Here is a 15,946-nt window from a genome sequence, read left to right as displayed (position 1 = left end):
CAACAAGGCTGGGGAAGGGTCTGGAGAAGAGGGCTGGGGAGGAGCAGCTGAGGGAGCTGGGGGGGTTGAGCCTGGAGCAGAGGAGGCTGAGGGAGACCTCATTGCGCTCTGCAGCTCCCTGAGAGGAGGCTGGAGCCAGGTGGGGCTTGGGCTCTGCTCCCTAGGCTCAGGTGAGAGAAGGAGAGGAAATGTCCTGAAATTGTGCCAGGGGAGGCTGAGGTTGGAGAGGAGGAAAAATTTCTTTGGTGCCAGAGTGGTCAGGGAGTGGCAGAGGCTGCCCAGGGAGGTGGTGGAGTCCCCATGCCTGGAGGTGTTGCAGCAAGCTGTGGCCATGGCTCCTGGGGCCATGGTTTGGTGGCCATGGGTGGATTCTATGATTTCCAGCCCAAACAACTGAGTGACTCTCAGGTGGTGCTGGCAGTGCCACGTGGCTGTGCCATCAATGTGCCCTGCAGAGCTTTCATCTCTGCTGTGTCTCACCAAGGCACTCTTTGGTCTGTGTTTGCTTTAGAAGCTGTTTCTGATGTCCCTGATCAAGAACAAACATTTCTGTCTAGGTTTGACACCCAGAAGCCTTATCAGCTGCTGGATGCCAAGCATGTGGAGATTAAAGCAATGGAGGCAGCCATGGCCTCCATCCAGGAGGCAGCTGGGCTCTTTGAAGTCATGGTGCCAGACTACAAACAGCTGAGGCAGTGCAGGAAGGAGCTGTGTCTGCTCAAAGAGCTCTGGGACATGATCTCCCTTGTCAACACCACCCTGGAGGCCTGGCAGACCACCAAGTGGGCGGCAATCAACGTAGAGAACATGGATCTGGAGTGCAGAAGGTTTGCCAGAGAGCTGAGGAGCCTGGACAAGGAGGTGAGGGGCTGGGATGCCTTCGCCGGGCTGGACGGCAAGGTGAGGAACATGCTGCGGGCGCTGCGAGCCGTGGCCGAGCTGCAGAGCCCTGCCATCAGGGACAGGCACTGGAGCCAGCTGATGCAGCTGACAGGGGTGAGCTTTGTGATGGACTCCAGCACCACCCTGGCTGACCTCCTGCGGCTCAACCTGCATGACTTCGAGGAGGAGGTGCGTGGCATCGTGGACAGAGCGGTGCGGGAAATGAGCGTGGAGAAGGTGCTGAGGGAGCTGCAGCTGACTTGGAGCTCCATGCAGTTCCGGTACGAACCTCACCCCAGGAGCAGCGTCCCGCTGCTGAAGCCGGATGTGGAGCTCATGGAAACCCTGGAGGACAACCAGGTGCAGCTGCAGGGCCTGCTGAGCTCCAAGGGCATTGCTTTCTTCCTGGAGGAGGTGTCCGGCTGGCAGCGGAAGCTGGCCGCCGCCGACTGCGCCATCGGCCTCTGGTTCCAGGTGCAGCGCACCTGGGCACACCTGGAGAGCATCTTCCTGGGCTCAGAAGATATTCAGACACAGCTGCCCCAGGTAGGAGCCCCAGGGATTCTCCCTCCGTGGTGGGAAGTGTTGGGGAAGAGCCTCCCTGGAGCAGGACCGGGTCATGGGTAATGCCAGGTCTCAGAATGCCTCTGGGTAGCAGGGAGCCTCCAAGGGCATCCTGGCCAACCCTGCAGGCAGCAGGGACAGCTCCAGCCACAGCAGGCTGCCCAGGGACACAGCCAGGCTGAGCTTGGATGGCTCCAGGGCTGGAGCCTCCAGCACCTCCCTGGGCAGCCTGTGCCAGTGTCTCCCCAGCCTCCCTGTGCAGAACTTCCTCCTGAGCTCCAACCTAACTCTGCCCTGTTCCAGTTCCAAACATTGTCTCTCATCCTGTCCCCACAGCCCCTTCTGAGCAGTCCCTCCCCAGCTGCCTGCAGCTCTTAAAATGCTGCTCTGAGGTCTCCCTGGAGCCTTCCCTTCTGCAGGCTTGTGATAGGTTGAAAATTGCCCCCAGCATGAAATGGCCAGAGCAGCTCAGCTGGGGGCACCTGGAGCTGTGCTTGGCAGCAGGAGTGCCAGCTGCAGTGGGCTGCAGGAGTAGGTGCAGACAGCCAGCACTGACAGGGGTTTGCAACTGTTAAACAGCACAGGGACCCCCTGGACAAAACCAGGGGGCTAATAATAGCTTCCCCACACCCTGCCCCCTTCCCTCTTCCCCCCTGTACACAAGGGACAAGAGAAGCAGCAGAGAGTTGTTTTGTTAGAGCCTCAGCCACAGCAGGACCACAGCCAAGGGCAGCAAAGCCAAGCAGAGCCAGAGCTGGTGTCTGCTAGAGCAAGGAAGCTGAAGAGAGAGAAAGTTATCCTACAGAGCCAGCCTGTGTTTGTCACCTGTCCAAGGGGAATAGATGGGCTCTAGCCTTATTTTCCTCTTGACACCCAGTGTTGATTGCCAGTCTGCTACTTTCTGTGCAAGAGCTGTGGGGAATGCCAAGACACAGCCTAGAACTACCCCAAGGCTGCACTGCCCCATCTCTGCCAGCCTGAGAGTCCTCCCTTTGGAGGGGCTCCTCTTCTGCCTTCCAGGGTGGGAGGCTCCCTCAGAGCTGTGGTGGTTTCCCTGGAGCTGCCCCAGGAGGTGGCTGTGCTGTGGGTGGTGGCTGAGCCTCGCTGAGATGCTGATTCCTCCCTCCCACTGCTGTGTCACAGCCCCAGAGCTCCTGCAGCAGGAGCTGCTGGCTCCTCAGTGCTGCAGGCACGTCCCTGCTCTCCTCAGAGGGAAGGGGACTGGGCTGGGCACTCAGACATTGCAAACTGCCACACCACAGCTGGCACCAGGCAGCTCTGCTGCATCCCCTTCCCTGCCCACAGTGCTGTTCTCCACCTCCTGCTCCAGAGGGTGGAACAGTCATGGGTGACCTCCCCAGGGCTGCCCTGGAGCCAGCTTCCAGTCTGGTGCCAGATTCCCTTCCTTACAGAGAACACCCTGCCCCTGCAGGGCCACCCACATCCACACTGGGCACTGCCAGAACCCCAGCAGGGAGAGGCTGGAAGGGAGCTCTGGAGCTCACCCAGCCCAGTCCCTGCTCCAGCAGAGCACCCACAGCAGCTTGCCCAGCAGCACAATGCCCAGGGGGGGTTGGAAGCTCTCCACCCCAGGAGACTCCACAACCTCTCTGGGCAGCCTGCTCCAGGCCTCCAGCACCCTCACAACAAACAACTTTCTCCTCCTGCTCACATCCAACCTCCTGCCTGCCACTCTGTGCCCACTGCCCCTTGTGCTGGCCCTGGGCACCACTGTGCAGAGCCTGGCCCCAGCCTCTTGCCCCCCACAGCTCCTTTAGCTCTTGCTGAGCATTGCTCAGCTGCCCTCTGGGGCTGCTCTTCTGCAGGCTCTCAGCCCCAGGGCTCTCAGCCTTTGCTGCTGCCAGAGCTGCTCCAGGCCCCTCAGCAGCTTTGCAGCCTGCCCTGGACTCTCTCCAGCAGTTCCCTGTCCCTCTGGAGCTGGGGAGCCCAGCACTGGCCCCAGGGCTCCAGACATGTCCTCACTAGGGCAGAGCAGAGGGCAAGAAGAACCTGCCCTGCCTTGCCCTGCTGGCCACACTCTTCTTTGTGCTCCCCAGGACCCCTTTGACCTTCTTGGCCACCAGGGCACATTTCTGGCTCATGGGGAGCTTGTTGTCCCCCAGCACTCCCAGCTCCTTCTCTGCAGAGCTGCTCTCCAGCAGGTCCCCCCTCAGCTGTGCTGCTGCAGTAGTTGTTCCCCATGGGTGCAGCCCCTCCTCTTGCCCTTGCTGGCCCTGCCTCTCACTCAGCAGTGGCCTGCAGCTGTCTGTGCCACTGCTGTCCCCATCCAGGTGCAGGGTCACTGACAGCAGTGCCAGGGGCCTGACAGCCAAGAGGGGATGTGCTGAGCCCAGTCTCCACCCTGCCTCCAGCCCTTCCCTCTGGCCGGCTTGGGCTGTGCCTTGCTGAGCTGTGGAGAGCTGCAGGCACCGCTGGCTCCCTGGGCAGGCTGAGGTGCCCATAAGCAGTGCCCCAGAGGCTGCACCATGTGCCAGGGAGCTCTGGCATCCTGCAGCTACCTAATGGCAGCTGTTAAATCACATCATGGATTCAGCCTGCCTCCTGCTGGGCAGCTGCCTGCACCTCAGTGCCCATCGGGCAGGTGGCACCAGTCAGCCTCCTCCCTGCCTCAGGAGACAAAGCTGAAAGCCCCTGGAGGCTGCAGCTCCTCAGGAGCCATCCAGGGCTGGGGCAGGCTGTGGGGGGCAGGCTGTGGGGGCAGGCTGTGGGGGCTGGCTGTGGGGGCAGGCTGTGGGGGCAGGGTATGGGGGCAGGCTGTGGGGGGCAGGCTGTGGGGGCAGAGTATGGGAGCAGGCTGTGGGGGCAGGGTATGGGGGGCAGGGTGTGGGGGCAGGGTATGGGGGGCAGGGTGTGGGGGGCAGGGTATGGGGGCAGGGTATGGGTCAGGGTGTGGGGGCAGGGTATGGGGGCAGGGTATGGGGGCAGGCTGTGGGGGGCAGGGTATGGGGGCTGGCTGTGGGGGCTGGCTGTGGGGGCAGGGTATGGGGGCTGGCTGTGGGGGCAGGGTATGGGGGCAGGCTGTGGGGGCTGGCTGTGGGGGCAGGGTATGGGGGCTGGCTGTGGGGGCAGGGTATGGGGGCAGGCTGTGGGGGCTGGCTGTGGGGGCAGGGTATGGGGGCTGGCTGTGGGGGGCTGGCTGTGGGGGCAGGGTATGGGGGCTGGCTGTGGGGGCAGGGTATGGGGGCAGGCTGTGGGGGCTGGCTGTGGGGGCAGGGTATGGGGGCTGGCTGTGGGGGGCTGGCTGTGGGGGCAGGGTATGGGGGCTGGCTGTGGGGGGCTGGCTGTGGGGGCAGGGTATGGGGGCTGGCTGTGGGGGCAGGCTGTGGGGGCAGGGTATGGGAGCAGGCTGTGGGGGCAGGCTGTGGGGGGCAGGCTGTGGGTCAGATCTGCCTGGCTTGTGTGCAGGGAGGGCTAACCCCCAGCCTGAGCACAGCTCACCATGGCAGTGTTGGCAGAGCCTGGGGAGCTGTGCTCAGCGTCCTGGCTCACTCAGGAGGGGCAGAGGGGAGGAGCAGAGGCCTTGTGGCCACAGCTTGCTTTATTCTTCCTCTTCCTTGCCACTCCCAGGGATTCAGGGTCCCTGTTAGGCACAGAGCAAAAGTCTCAGCATAGAGTCACAGCATGGTTGGCTTGGAAGGGACCTCAGAGCTCCTCCAGCTCCAGCCCCTGCCCTGGGCAGGGACACCTCCCACCAGCACAGGCTGCTCAGGGCCTCATCCAGCCTGGCCTGGAACACCTCCAGGCAGGGCACAGCCACAGCCTCCCTGGGCAGCCTCTGCCAGGCTCTCCCCACCCTCACTGCCAGGAATTCCTTTCTCCTCTCCAGCCTCCATCTCCTCTCCTCCTGTCCTGTGCTGCCAGCATGGGGTTGCCATGGTGTTACTGAGGGCAAGGAAGGGCTCTGCTCTGCCAGTGTCATCATTCCCCTGCCAGGGAGGGGCACTGGGATGCCTACACCACAGCAAGAGGTCAGCAGCCTTTCCCTCATGGGAGCCTCTCCTGCTGCTGTGGCAGTGGAGCTTGGTACTGCCTGTGGGCAGGAGGAGCTGTGAGGAGCACTTCAGAGAGGAGCTTGTCCCAGGAGAGTGGCTGGTGCCAGGCATTGGCCTCTGCATGGATGAGTTGTCCAGGACCTGTCTGGGGCCCAGGGGCAGCTGACCCGTGGGGAATGTGCTGTGGACAGCTGGCTGGAAGAGCACTTCTGAGATGCTGGGGAGGAGGCTCTGTGCTGGACAGCAAGCCCCCTGCAGGGACTGTGCCCTCAGCCCCTGGCAGTGCCTGCAGGCTGGGCTCCCAGCACACAGTCCACGTTTTGCCCTCACTCTGCTCCTGCTCTGCAGGACTCCAAACGCTTCCAGGGGATCGATGTGGACTTCAGAGAGCTGGCCTGGGAGGCCCAGAGAACCCCAAACGTGCTGGAGGCCACCAGCAAGCCAGGGCTGTCCCAGCAGCTGGAGGACATTCAGAGCAGGTAGGCAGAGCTTCAGAAATGCCAGCACTTGGGCAGAGACTCTGAAGAGTTTAACCTGTGCTCCTGGAAGCCCTTCCTCCCCCTCCTCCCTCCCTCTTCTCTCCTTCCTTCCTCCCTCCCCTCCCCTTCTCTCCCCTCCTGTCCCAGGCTCTGCTCACCTGCTTTGTCCCCCAGGTTGTTGCTGTGTGAGAAGGCTTTGGCTGAGTATTTGGACATGAAGAAGTTGGCCTTCCCCAGGTTCTACTTCATTTCCTCAGCAGACTTATTGGATATCCTCTCCAATGGCAGCAACCCCCAGCTGGTGAGCCTCATTCTGCATCCCCTCTGTCACTGCTGCTGTCTTGGGACTCTTCTGTAGCTTGGCTTTCCTTGGGTGCTTTGTCTCCCACCCTCCCCTGGCTGGGTGACAGCTCCCTCACGGCTGGCACCTCTGAAGGGCAGCACCTGCACTGTGTGCTGCCTGACCTCAGCCTGGTGCCCTTTGCAGATGGTTCTGAGAGCACTGCCCAGGGCAGAGAGTGGCAGTGGCTTTGTTCCTGCTGGGCTACAAGGGGGTGGGAGGAATTCATCTGTCTGGAGATCTTGGCCCAGATTTGTTGCTGACCTTGGATCCCCAACCTGAGATGCCCCCAGAGAGCATCTGCTGCTCAGAGAGCCCCTTGCACACCCCAGGGTGGAGGTGCTGGCAGCTGGTGCCTTGCAGGGGGCTCTTATTTAGCCACAAGAGTCATTTCCTAGGCAGCTGCTGCTTCCTTCCCCCAAGGAGAAGCCTTTGGGGTGATTGCAGAGGTGAGAAGAGCTCAGCCCCCCAGAGGTAGGGCAGCTGGAGGTCAGGCAGTGGCTCTGGGTTGCCTCCAGTCCCTGGGCAGCCCAGGGGCCAGGCTTTGGATCTGATCTCCTGCACCATGTGCCTGAGGGGCTCCTGCTCTCCAAGGCTGGCTTCTGGAGATGGTGCCTGAGTGCCAGGTGAGGGGAAATCACTCCACATGGACCATCCCTCCTGGGGACTGCACTGAATGGCTGCAGCACAGAGCCATGGAACAGGCTGGGCTGGGAGGGACCTGACTGCCACGGGCAGGGACAACCTCCAGCAGCACAGGCTGCTCAAGGCCTCATCCAGCCTGGCCTGGAGCACCTCCAGGCAGGGGACAGCCACAGCTTCTCTGGGTGACCTGTTCTTGGCTCTCCCCACCCTCAGCACCAAACATTTCTCCCTTCTCTCCACTCTCAGTCTGAGTGGAACTCTGAGTTCCAAACCATTCCCCCTTGTGCTGGCACCACAGGCCCTGCTCCAAACTCTGTCCCCAGATTTCTGCTTGGCTCCCTCAGCACTGCAAGGCCACCAGAAGGTCTCCCTGGAGCCTTCTCTTCTCTAGACTGAACAAGCCCAACTCTCTCAGCCTGGCTCCCAGCAGAGGGGTTCTGTCCCTCAGCTCATCTTCATGTGCTCCTCCAGCCCCACTCCAACTCCACATCTTTTATGTCCATTGTGCTGGGGAGGGACTTGCAGTGACCCTGCCTGCCTTGGGAGATGGCTTCACTGTGCTCTTCCCCCATTCCCCTGAGCAGCACAGTCACCTCCTGACCACAGTGGGCAGAGGTCAGCAGGAGCTAAAGGAGCTGTGGGGGGCAAGAGGCTGGGGCCAGGCTCTGCTGAGTGGTGCCCAGGGCCAGCACAAGGGGCAGTGGGCACAGAGTGGCAGCCAGGAGGTTGGATCTGAGCAGGAGGAGAAAGTTGTTTGTTGTGAGGCTGCTGGAGGCCTGGAGCAGGCTGCCCAGAGAGGTTGTGGAGTCTCCTGGTGTGGAGAGCTTCCAAACCCCCCTGCTCAAGCAGGGCTCTGGTGGCAGCATGGCACCAAGGCTTGGAGGCCATTCCATGGGCCAGGGTCTGAGCATGGGCAGTGAGGACTTGTGCACAGAACCTTCTGGATGTAAGGGAGGGTTTCATAGAATCTCAGAATGGTTTGGGGTTGGAGAAGCTCTCCAAGCTCAGCCAGTCCAACACCAACCCAGCCTTACCATGGCCACCAAACCACGGCCCCAGGAGCCATGGCCACAGCTTGCTGGAACACCTCCAGGCATGGGGACTCCACCACCTCCCTGGGCAGCCTCTGCCACTCCCTGACCACTCTGGCAGCAAAGAATTTTCCCCTCCTCTCCAACCTCAGCCTCCCCTGGCACAATTTCAGGACATTTCCTCTCCTTCTCTCACCTGAGCCTAGGAAGCAGAGCCCAAGCCCCCCCTGCCTGCAGCCTCCTCTCAGGAGCTGCAGAGAGCAATGAGGTCTCCCTCAGCCTCCTCTGCTCCAGGCTCAACCCCCCCAGCTCCCTCAGCTGCTCCTCCCCAGCCCTGCTCTCCAGACCCTTCCCCAGCTCTGTTGTCCTTTTCTGGTCCTTCTCCAATGTCCTTCTTGCAGTGAGGTCCCCAACCCAACCTCAGGACTGCAGGCCTGGCTCCCTCACTCCTGCTGCTCTGCTTCAGGCTTGGAAGGAGGCAGCCTGCTCTGTGGGGCAGCTGAGGCCCCTGTGCTGCTCAGAGCTGCAGGATCTGCTGCTGCCTGAACATGTGCAAGCAGACCACTGAGCTGTGTCACAGTGTGGGACAGGTTGTGAGGGCTGCTGTGATCCTTCAGGAGTCAGTCTCTGCCTGGAAGCAGCAGAGCAGCAGACACCATGGGCTGCCACCCATGGGAGCTGCCCATCTCCCCCTCTTGGCTGTCACTGAGAGAGGCAGCTCCTGTCTGGGCCTGCTCTGGGGCCCTTGCCATGGGCACATCAGGCCTGGCAGAAGCCATCTTTCTGTTGGCAGTGGTGTGTGGCACAGGCAGGGCTGTGTTGTGTGTGCTGCACTGATGTGGAGCAAGCCTGAGTGACCTTCTCAGCTCACAGCAGGCAGCTGCTGGTGTTGGGAGCCCACAGCAGCCACAACAGGGACACCTCCCACCAGCACAGGCTGCTCAAGGCCTCAGCCAGCCTGGCCCTGAACACCTCCAGGCAGGGCACAGCCACAGCCTCCCTGGGCAGCCTGTGCCAGGCTCTCCCCACCCTCACTGCCAACAATTTCTTCTTCATCTCCACTCTCAGTCTCTCCTCTCCCAGCTCAAAGCCATTGTTCCTCATCCTGGCACTCCCAGCCCTTGTCCAGAGTCCCTCCCCAGCTCTCCTGGAGCCCTTCAGGTCCTGGAAGCTGCTCTGAGGTCTCCCTGGAGCCTTCTCTCCTGCAGGCTGCACAGCCCCAGCTCTCCCAGCCTGTCCCCACAGGGGAGGTTCTGCAGCTTCTGATCATCTCTGTGGCCTCTTCTGGAGCCTCTCCAGCAGCTCCAGGCCCTTCCTGTGCTGGGGTCCCAGAGCTGGAGGCATCACTCCAGGCTGTATTTCAGGCAGAAGAGGCTTTCCCTGCGGTGCTGCCGGCAGGGTGTCCGAGGAGGCTCTGCCCCCATGGTGACCTCCCTGCTGCTGCGCCCCTCCCAGTCTCTGCTTCTCCCTTTCCTCCTGCAGGTTCAACGTCATCTTCCCAAACTCTTTGACAGCTTGGCCAAGCTGGAGTTCCAGCTGGATTCTGAGCAGAAGCCAGCCAAGGTTGGGCTGGGGATGCACAGTGGAGAGGAGGAGTACGTCAGCTTCAGCCAGCCCTGCGACTGCAGCGGCCAGGTGTGAGCAGAGACCTTGTCTGCCATGGATGGTTTGGATGGGAAGGGACCTCCAAAGCTCCTCCAGTCCACCCCCTGCAGCCAGCAGGGACAGCCCCAGCCAGAGCAGGCTGCTCACAGCCCCACACAACCTGCCCTGCACTGCTGCCAGCCATGGGGCAGCTCCCAGCTCTCTGGGCAGCCTGGGCCAGGCTCTCCCCACCCTCAGCACCAAACATTTCTCCTTCTCTCCACTCTCAAGCTCCCTCTCTGAGCTCCAAACCATTCCCCCTGGTGCTGGCACCACAGGCCCTGCTGTCAGAACTGCTCTCCTGCCCCTTGTGTGGCCAAGATGTCTTAGAGCTTCACCGCTCCTCTTTATAATGGTGAGAGAGGCTGGAGGAGATGAGGTTCAGTTTTATTCCTCCTCACACCACATCCCCTGCTGCCACTCTGACAGATCCTCACCAGGGTTGGGTACTGTCACAGTCCTCTGAGGGAGGAAGCTCTGTGGCCTTCTCCTGACAGTGAAACTTCCTGAGAGGTGCTGAAGCTGGGTTGTGCAGTTTGTGACAGCCAGCCCTGGTAAGGAGGGCTGCAGGTTAAAGCCAAACTGAGCACCTCTGAGGGGCATCATGGGCAGGAGCAGGGCTTCTCCTTTGCCAGTCTTCCTCTTTTCACTGGATGAGATCAGGGGTGAAATGTAGACTCACAAATGGTAGGGGTTGGAAATGACCTCTGAAGATCACTGAGTCCAAGCTCCTGCTCCAGCAGGGCACCCACAGGAGCACAGTGCCCGGGGGGGGTTGGAAGCTCTCCACACCAGGAGACTCCACAACCTCTCTGGGCAGCCTGCTGGGCAGGCTGGGGAGGGACTGCTCAGAAGGGCTGTGGGGATAGGCCCAGGGGCAATGGTTTGGAAGTGGAGCAGGGCAGAGTTAGGTTGGAGCTCAGGAGGAAGTTCTGCCCAGGGAGGCTGGGGAGACACTGGCACAGGCTGCCCAGGGAGGTGCTGGAGGCTCCAGCCCTGGAGCCATCCAAGCTCAGCCTGGCTGTGTCCCTGGGCAGCCTGCTGTGGCTGGAGCTGTCCCTGCTGCCTGCAGGGCTTGGCCAGGATGACTTTGGAGGCTCCCTTCCCAGCCAGTGCAGTCTGTAGCTCTGTGGTTACCAAAGGGGCTTGGGTGCCAATGTGTTGCTGTGCTTCCATCTCCTCTCCAGGTTGAGGTCTGGCTGAACCATGTGCTGGACAGCATGAGGGCCACAGTGAGAGCCCAGATGGCAGAAGCTGTCATGACTTATGAAGAGAAGCCAAGGGAGCAGTGGCTCTTTGACTACCCTGCCCAGGTATCTGCCTCTGCTCCTCATCTCCACATAGCTGCCAGTGGGAAAGGCAGCTCTGGGCTTCCCCTCCAGCTCTGACCCTCCCCTCCTCCAGTGATGGCCTCCTGCTGTGGATGGGGATGTTCCTGGTCCCCACAGTCCCAACCAGGAGAGAGGCAGGATGAGTTGTCCTTTACCCTGGCAGGCTTCTGATGGACTTTCAAGGCTGAGCTTCATGCTCTGATGGGTGTCCTGGGATGATGTGCACTTGGTTGGCTTGCAGAGGCTGGGGTTTGGGCAGAGGCTGGGGCTTGGGCAGTGCCTGGGGCTTGGGCAGAGGCTGGGGCTTGGGCAGTGCCTGGGGATTGGGCAGAGGCTGGGGCTTGGGCAGTGCCTGGGGCTTGGGCAGTGCCTGGGGCTTGGGCAGAGGCTGGGGCTTGGGCAGTGCCTGGGGATTGGGCAGAGGCTGGGGCTTGGGCAGTGCCTGGGGCTTGGGCAGTGCCTGGGGCTTGGGCAGTGCCTGGGGATTGGGCAGAGGCTGGGGCTTGGGCAGTGCCTGGGGCTTGGGCAGAGCCTGGGGCTTGGGCAGTGCCTGGGGCTTGGGCAGTGCCTGGGGCTTGGGCAGAGGCTGGGGCTTGGGCAGAGGCTGGGGCTTGGGCAGGGCCTGGGGCTTGGGCAGTGCCTGGGGCTTGGGCAGAGGCTGGGGTTTGGGCAGTGCCTGGGGCTTGGGCAGAGGCTGGGGTTTGGGCAGTGCCTGGGGCTTGGGCAGTGCCTGGGGCTTGGGCAGAGGCTGGGGCTTGGGCAGTGCCTGGGGCTTGGGCAGGGCCTGGGGCTTGGGCAGAGGCTGGGGCTTGGGCAGAGGCTGGGGCTTGGGCAGTGCCTGGGGCTTGGGCAGGGCCTGGGGCTTGGGCAGAGGCTGGGGCTTGGGCAGAGGCTGGGGCTTGGGCAGTGCCTGGGGTTTGGGCAGAGGCTGGGGCTTGGGCAGAGGCTGGGGCTTGGGCAGTGCCTGGGGCTTGGGCAGTGCCTGGGGCTTGGGCAGAGGCTGGGGCTTGGGCAGTGCCTGGGGCTTGGGCAGAGGCTGGGGCTTGGGCAGTGCCTGGGGATTGGGCAGAGGCTGGGGCTTGGGCAGTGCCTGGGGCTTGGGCAGTGCCTGGGGCTTGGGCAGTGCCTGGGGCTTGGGCAGTGCCTGGGGATTGGGCAGAGGCTGGGGCTTGGGCAGTGCCTGGGGCTTGGGCAGAGCCTGGGGCTTGGGCAGTGCCTGGGGCTTGGGCAGTGCCTGGGGCTTGGGCAGAGGCTGGGGCTTGGGCAGAGGCTGGGGCTTGGGCAGGGCCTGGGGCTTGGGCAGTGCCTGGGGCTTGGGCAGAGGCTGGGGTTTGGGCAGTGCCTGGGGCTTGGGCAGAGGCTGGGGTTTGGGCAGTGCCTGGGGCTTGGGCAGTGCCTGGGGCTTGGGCAGAGGCTGGGGCTTGGGCAGTGCCTGGGGCTTGGGCAGGGCCTGGGGCTTGGGCAGAGGCTGGGGCTTGGGCAGAGGCTGGGGCTTGGGCAGTGCCTGGGGCTTGGGCAGGGCCTGGGGCTTGGGCAGAGGCTGGGGCTTGGGCAGAGGCTGGGGCTTGGGCAGTGCCTGGGGTTTGGGCAGAGGCTGGGGCTTGGGCAGAGGCTGGGGCTTGGGCAGTGCCTGGGGCTTGGGCAGAGGCTGGGGCTTGGGCAGGGCCTGGGGCTTGGGCAGAGCCTGGGGCTTGGGCAGAGCCTGGGGCTTGGGCAGTGCCTGGGGCTTGGGCAGAGGCTGGGGCTGGGGCAGAGGCTGGGGCTGGGGCAGAGGCTGGGGCTTGGGCAGAGCCTGGGGCTTGGGCAGTGCCTGGGGTTTGGGCAGAGGCTGGGGCTTGGGCAGTGCCTGGGGCTTGGGCAGAGGCTGGGGCTTGGGCAGGGCCTGGGGCTTGGGCAGTGCCTGGGGCTTGGGCAGAGGCTGGGGCTTGGGCAGAGGCTGGGGCTTGGGCAGAGGCTGGGGCTTGGGCAGTGCCTGGGGCTTGGGCAGAGGCTGGGGCTTGGGCAGGGCCTGGGGCTTGGGCAGTGCCTGGGGCTTGGGCAGAGGCTGGGGCTTGGGCAGTGCCTGGGGCTTGGGCAGTGCCTGGGGTTTGGGCAGAGGCTGGGGCTTGGGCAGAGGCTGGGGCTTGGGCAGGGCCTGGGGCTTGGGCAGTGCCTGGGGTTTGGGCAGAGGCTGGGGCTGGGGCAGAGGCTGGGGCTGGGGCAGAGGCTGGGGCTTGGGCAGAGGCTGGGGCTGGGGCAGTGCCTGGGGCTTGGGCAGTGCCTGGGGCTTGGGCAGAGGCTGGGGCTTGGGCAGAGGCTGGGGCTTGGGCAGTGCCTGGGGCTTGGGCAGTGCCTGGGGCTTGGGCAGAGGCTGGGGCTTGGGCAGTGCCTGGGGCTTGAGCAGTGCCTGGGGTTTGGGCAGAGGCTGGGGCTTGGGCAGAGGCTGGGGCTTGGGCAGGGCCTGGGGCTTGGGCAGTGCCTGGGGTTTGGGCAGAGGCTGGGGCTGGGGCAGAGGCTGGGGCTGGGGCAGAGGCTGGGGCTGGGGCAGAGGCTGGGGCTTGGGCAGAGGCTGGGGCTGGGGCAGAGGCTGGGGCTTGGGCAGTGCCTGGGGCTTGGGCAGAGGCTGGGGCTTGGGCAGAGGCTGGGGCTTGGGCAGAGGCTGGGGCTTGGGCAGTGCCTGGGGCTTGGGCAGTGCCTGGGGCTTGGGCAGAGGCTGGGGCTTGGGCAGAGGCTGGGGCTTGGGCAGAGGCTGGGGCTGGGGCAGTGCCTGGGGCTTGGGCAGTGCCTGGGGCTTGGGCAGAGGCTGGGGCTTGGGCAGAGGCTGGGGCTTGGGCAGTGCATGGGGCTTGGGCAGAGGCTGGGGCTGGGGCAGTGCCTGGGGCTGGGGCAGAGGCTGGGGCTTGGGCAGTGCCTGGGGCTGGGGCAGAGGCTGGGGCTGGGGCAGAGGCTGGGGCTTGGGCAGAGGCTGGGGCTGGGGCAGTGCCTGGGGCTTGGGCAGTGCCTGGGGCTTGGGCAGAGGCTGGGGCTTGGGCAGAGGCTGGGGCTGGGCAGAGGCTGGGGTTTGGGCAGTGCCTGGGGCTTGGGCAGAGGCTGGGGCTTGGGCAGAGGCTGGGGCTTGGGCAGTGCCTGGGGCTTGGGCAGAGGCTGGGGCTTGGGCAGTGCCTGGGGCTTGGGCAGTGCCTGGGGCTTGGGCAGTGCCTGGGGTTTGGGCAGAGGCTGGGGTTTGGGCAGAGGCTGGGGCTGGGCAGAGGCTGGGGCTTGGGCAGTGCCTGGGGCTTGGGCAGTGCCTGGGGCTTGGGCAGTGCCTGTGCTTGGGCAGAGGCTGGGGCTTGGGCAGTGCCTGGGGCTTGGGCAGTGCCTGGGGCTTGGGCAGAGGCTGGGGCTTGGGCAGAGGCTGGGGCTTGGGCAGTGCCTGGGGCTTGGGCAGAGGCTGGGGCTTGGGCAGTGCCTGGGGCTTGGGCAGTGCCTGGGGTTTGGGCAGAGGCTGGGGCTTGGGCAGAGGCTGGGGCTTGGGCAGGGCCTGGGGCTTGGGCAGTGCCTGGGGCTTGGGCAGAGGCTGGGGCTTGGGCAGAGGCTGGGGCTTGGGCAGAGGCTGGGGCTTGGGCAGTGCCTGGGGCTTGGGCAGAGGCTGGGGCTTGGGCAGTGCCTGGGGCTTGGGCAGTGCCTGGGGCTGGGGCAGAGGCTGGGGCTGGGGCAGAGGCTGGGGCTTGGGCAGTGCCTGGGGCTTGGGCAGTGCCTGGGGTTTGGGCAGAGGCTGGGGCTGGGGCAGAGGCTGGGGCTTGGGCAGAGGCTGGGGCTGGGGCAGTGCCTGGGGCTTGGGCAGTGCCTGGGGCTTGGGCAGTGCCTGGGGCTTGGGCAGAGGCTGGGGCTTGGGCAGAGGCTGGGGCTGGGGCAGTGCCTGGGGCTTGGGCAGTGCCTGGGGCTTGGGCAGAGGCTGGGGCTTGGGCAGAGGCTGGGGTTTGGGCAGTGCCTGGGGCTTGGGCAGAGGCTGGGGCTTGGGCAGTGCCTGGGGCTTGGGCAGTGCCTGGGGCTGGGGCAGAGGCTGGGGCTGGGGCAGAGGCTGGGGCTTGGGCAGAGGCTGGGGCTGGGGCAGAGGCTGGGGCTTGGGCAGTGCCTGGGGCTTGGGCAGAGGCTGCGGCTTGGGCAGTGCCTGGGGCTTGGGCAGCGGCTGGGGCTTGGGCAGTGCCTGGGGCTTGGGCAGTGCCTGGGGCTTGGGCAGTGCCTGGGGCTTGGGCAGAGGCTGGGGCTGGGGCAGAGGCTGGGGCTTGGGCAGAGGCTGGGGTTTGGGCAGTGCCTGGGGCTTGGGCAGTGCCTGGGGCTTGGGCAGAGCCTGGGGCTTGGGCAGTGCCTGGGGCTTGGGCAGTGCCTGGGGCTTGGGCAGAGGCTGGGGTTTGGGCAGAGGCTGGGGCTTGGGCAGAGGCTGGGGCTTGGGCAGGGCCTGGGGCTTGGGCAGAGGCTGGGGCTTGGGCAGTGCCTGGGGCTTGGGCAGAGGCTGGGGCTTGGGCAGAGGCTGGGGCTTGGGCAGAGGCTGGGGCTTGGGCAGTGCCTGGGGCTTGGGCAGAGGCTGGGGCTTGGGCAGAGGCTGGGGCTTGGGCAGAGCCTGGGGCTTGGGCAGTGCCTGGGGCTTGGGCAGTGCCTGGGGCTTGGGCAGAGGCTGGGGCTTGGGCAGTGCCTGGGGCTTGGGCAGAGGCTGGGGCTTGGGCAGAGGCTGGGGTTTGGGCAGAGGCTGGGGCTTGGGCAGGGCCTGGGGCTTGGGCAGTGCCTGGGGTTTGGGCAGAGGCTGGGGCTTGGGCAGAGGCTGGGGCTTGGGCAGGGCCTGGGGCTTGGGCAGTGCCTGGGGCTTGGGCAGAGGCTGGGGCTTGGGCAGAGGCTGGGGCTTGGGCAGAGGCTGGGGCTTGGGCAGTGCCTGGGGCTTGGGCAGAGGCTGGGGCTTGGGCAGTGCCTGGGGCTTGGGCAGTGCCTGGGGCTGGGGCAGAGGCTGGGGCTGGGGCAGAGGCTGGGGCTTGGGCAGTGCCTGGGGCTTGGGCAGTGCCTGGGG

General features: G+C 64.7%; 1 protein-coding gene across 1 annotated transcript in view; it reads left to right on the top strand.

Annotated features, from left to right (window-relative positions):
• Positions 1-561: 561 nt before the first annotated feature.
• Positions 562-15,946, top strand: part of DNAH9 (dynein axonemal heavy chain 9) — a 172,924-nt gene continuing 157,539 nt past the window's right edge. The window contains exons 1-5 of the mRNA XM_068151652.1: positions 562-1,428; positions 5,808-5,938; positions 6,113-6,239; positions 9,437-9,589; positions 10,786-10,911. Coding sequence (XP_068007753.1) covers positions 616-1,428; positions 5,808-5,938; positions 6,113-6,239; positions 9,437-9,589; positions 10,786-10,911 — 1,350 coding nt within the window. The 5' untranslated portion in view covers positions 562-615. The remainder of the gene's footprint in view (positions 1,429-5,807; positions 5,939-6,112; positions 6,240-9,436; positions 9,590-10,785; positions 10,912-15,946) is intronic.

Source organism: Melanerpes formicivorus, unplaced genomic scaffold (genome assembly GCF_026170545.1).
Source record: "Melanerpes formicivorus ecotype bairdi unplaced genomic scaffold, bMelFor1.0.p_v2 SCAF_21, whole genome shotgun sequence".
NCBI lineage: Eukaryota > Metazoa > Chordata > Aves > Piciformes > Picidae > Melanerpes > Melanerpes formicivorus.
The sequence above is the reverse complement of the archived record's forward strand: the minus strand, read 5'-3'. Positions and strand labels throughout refer to the sequence as shown.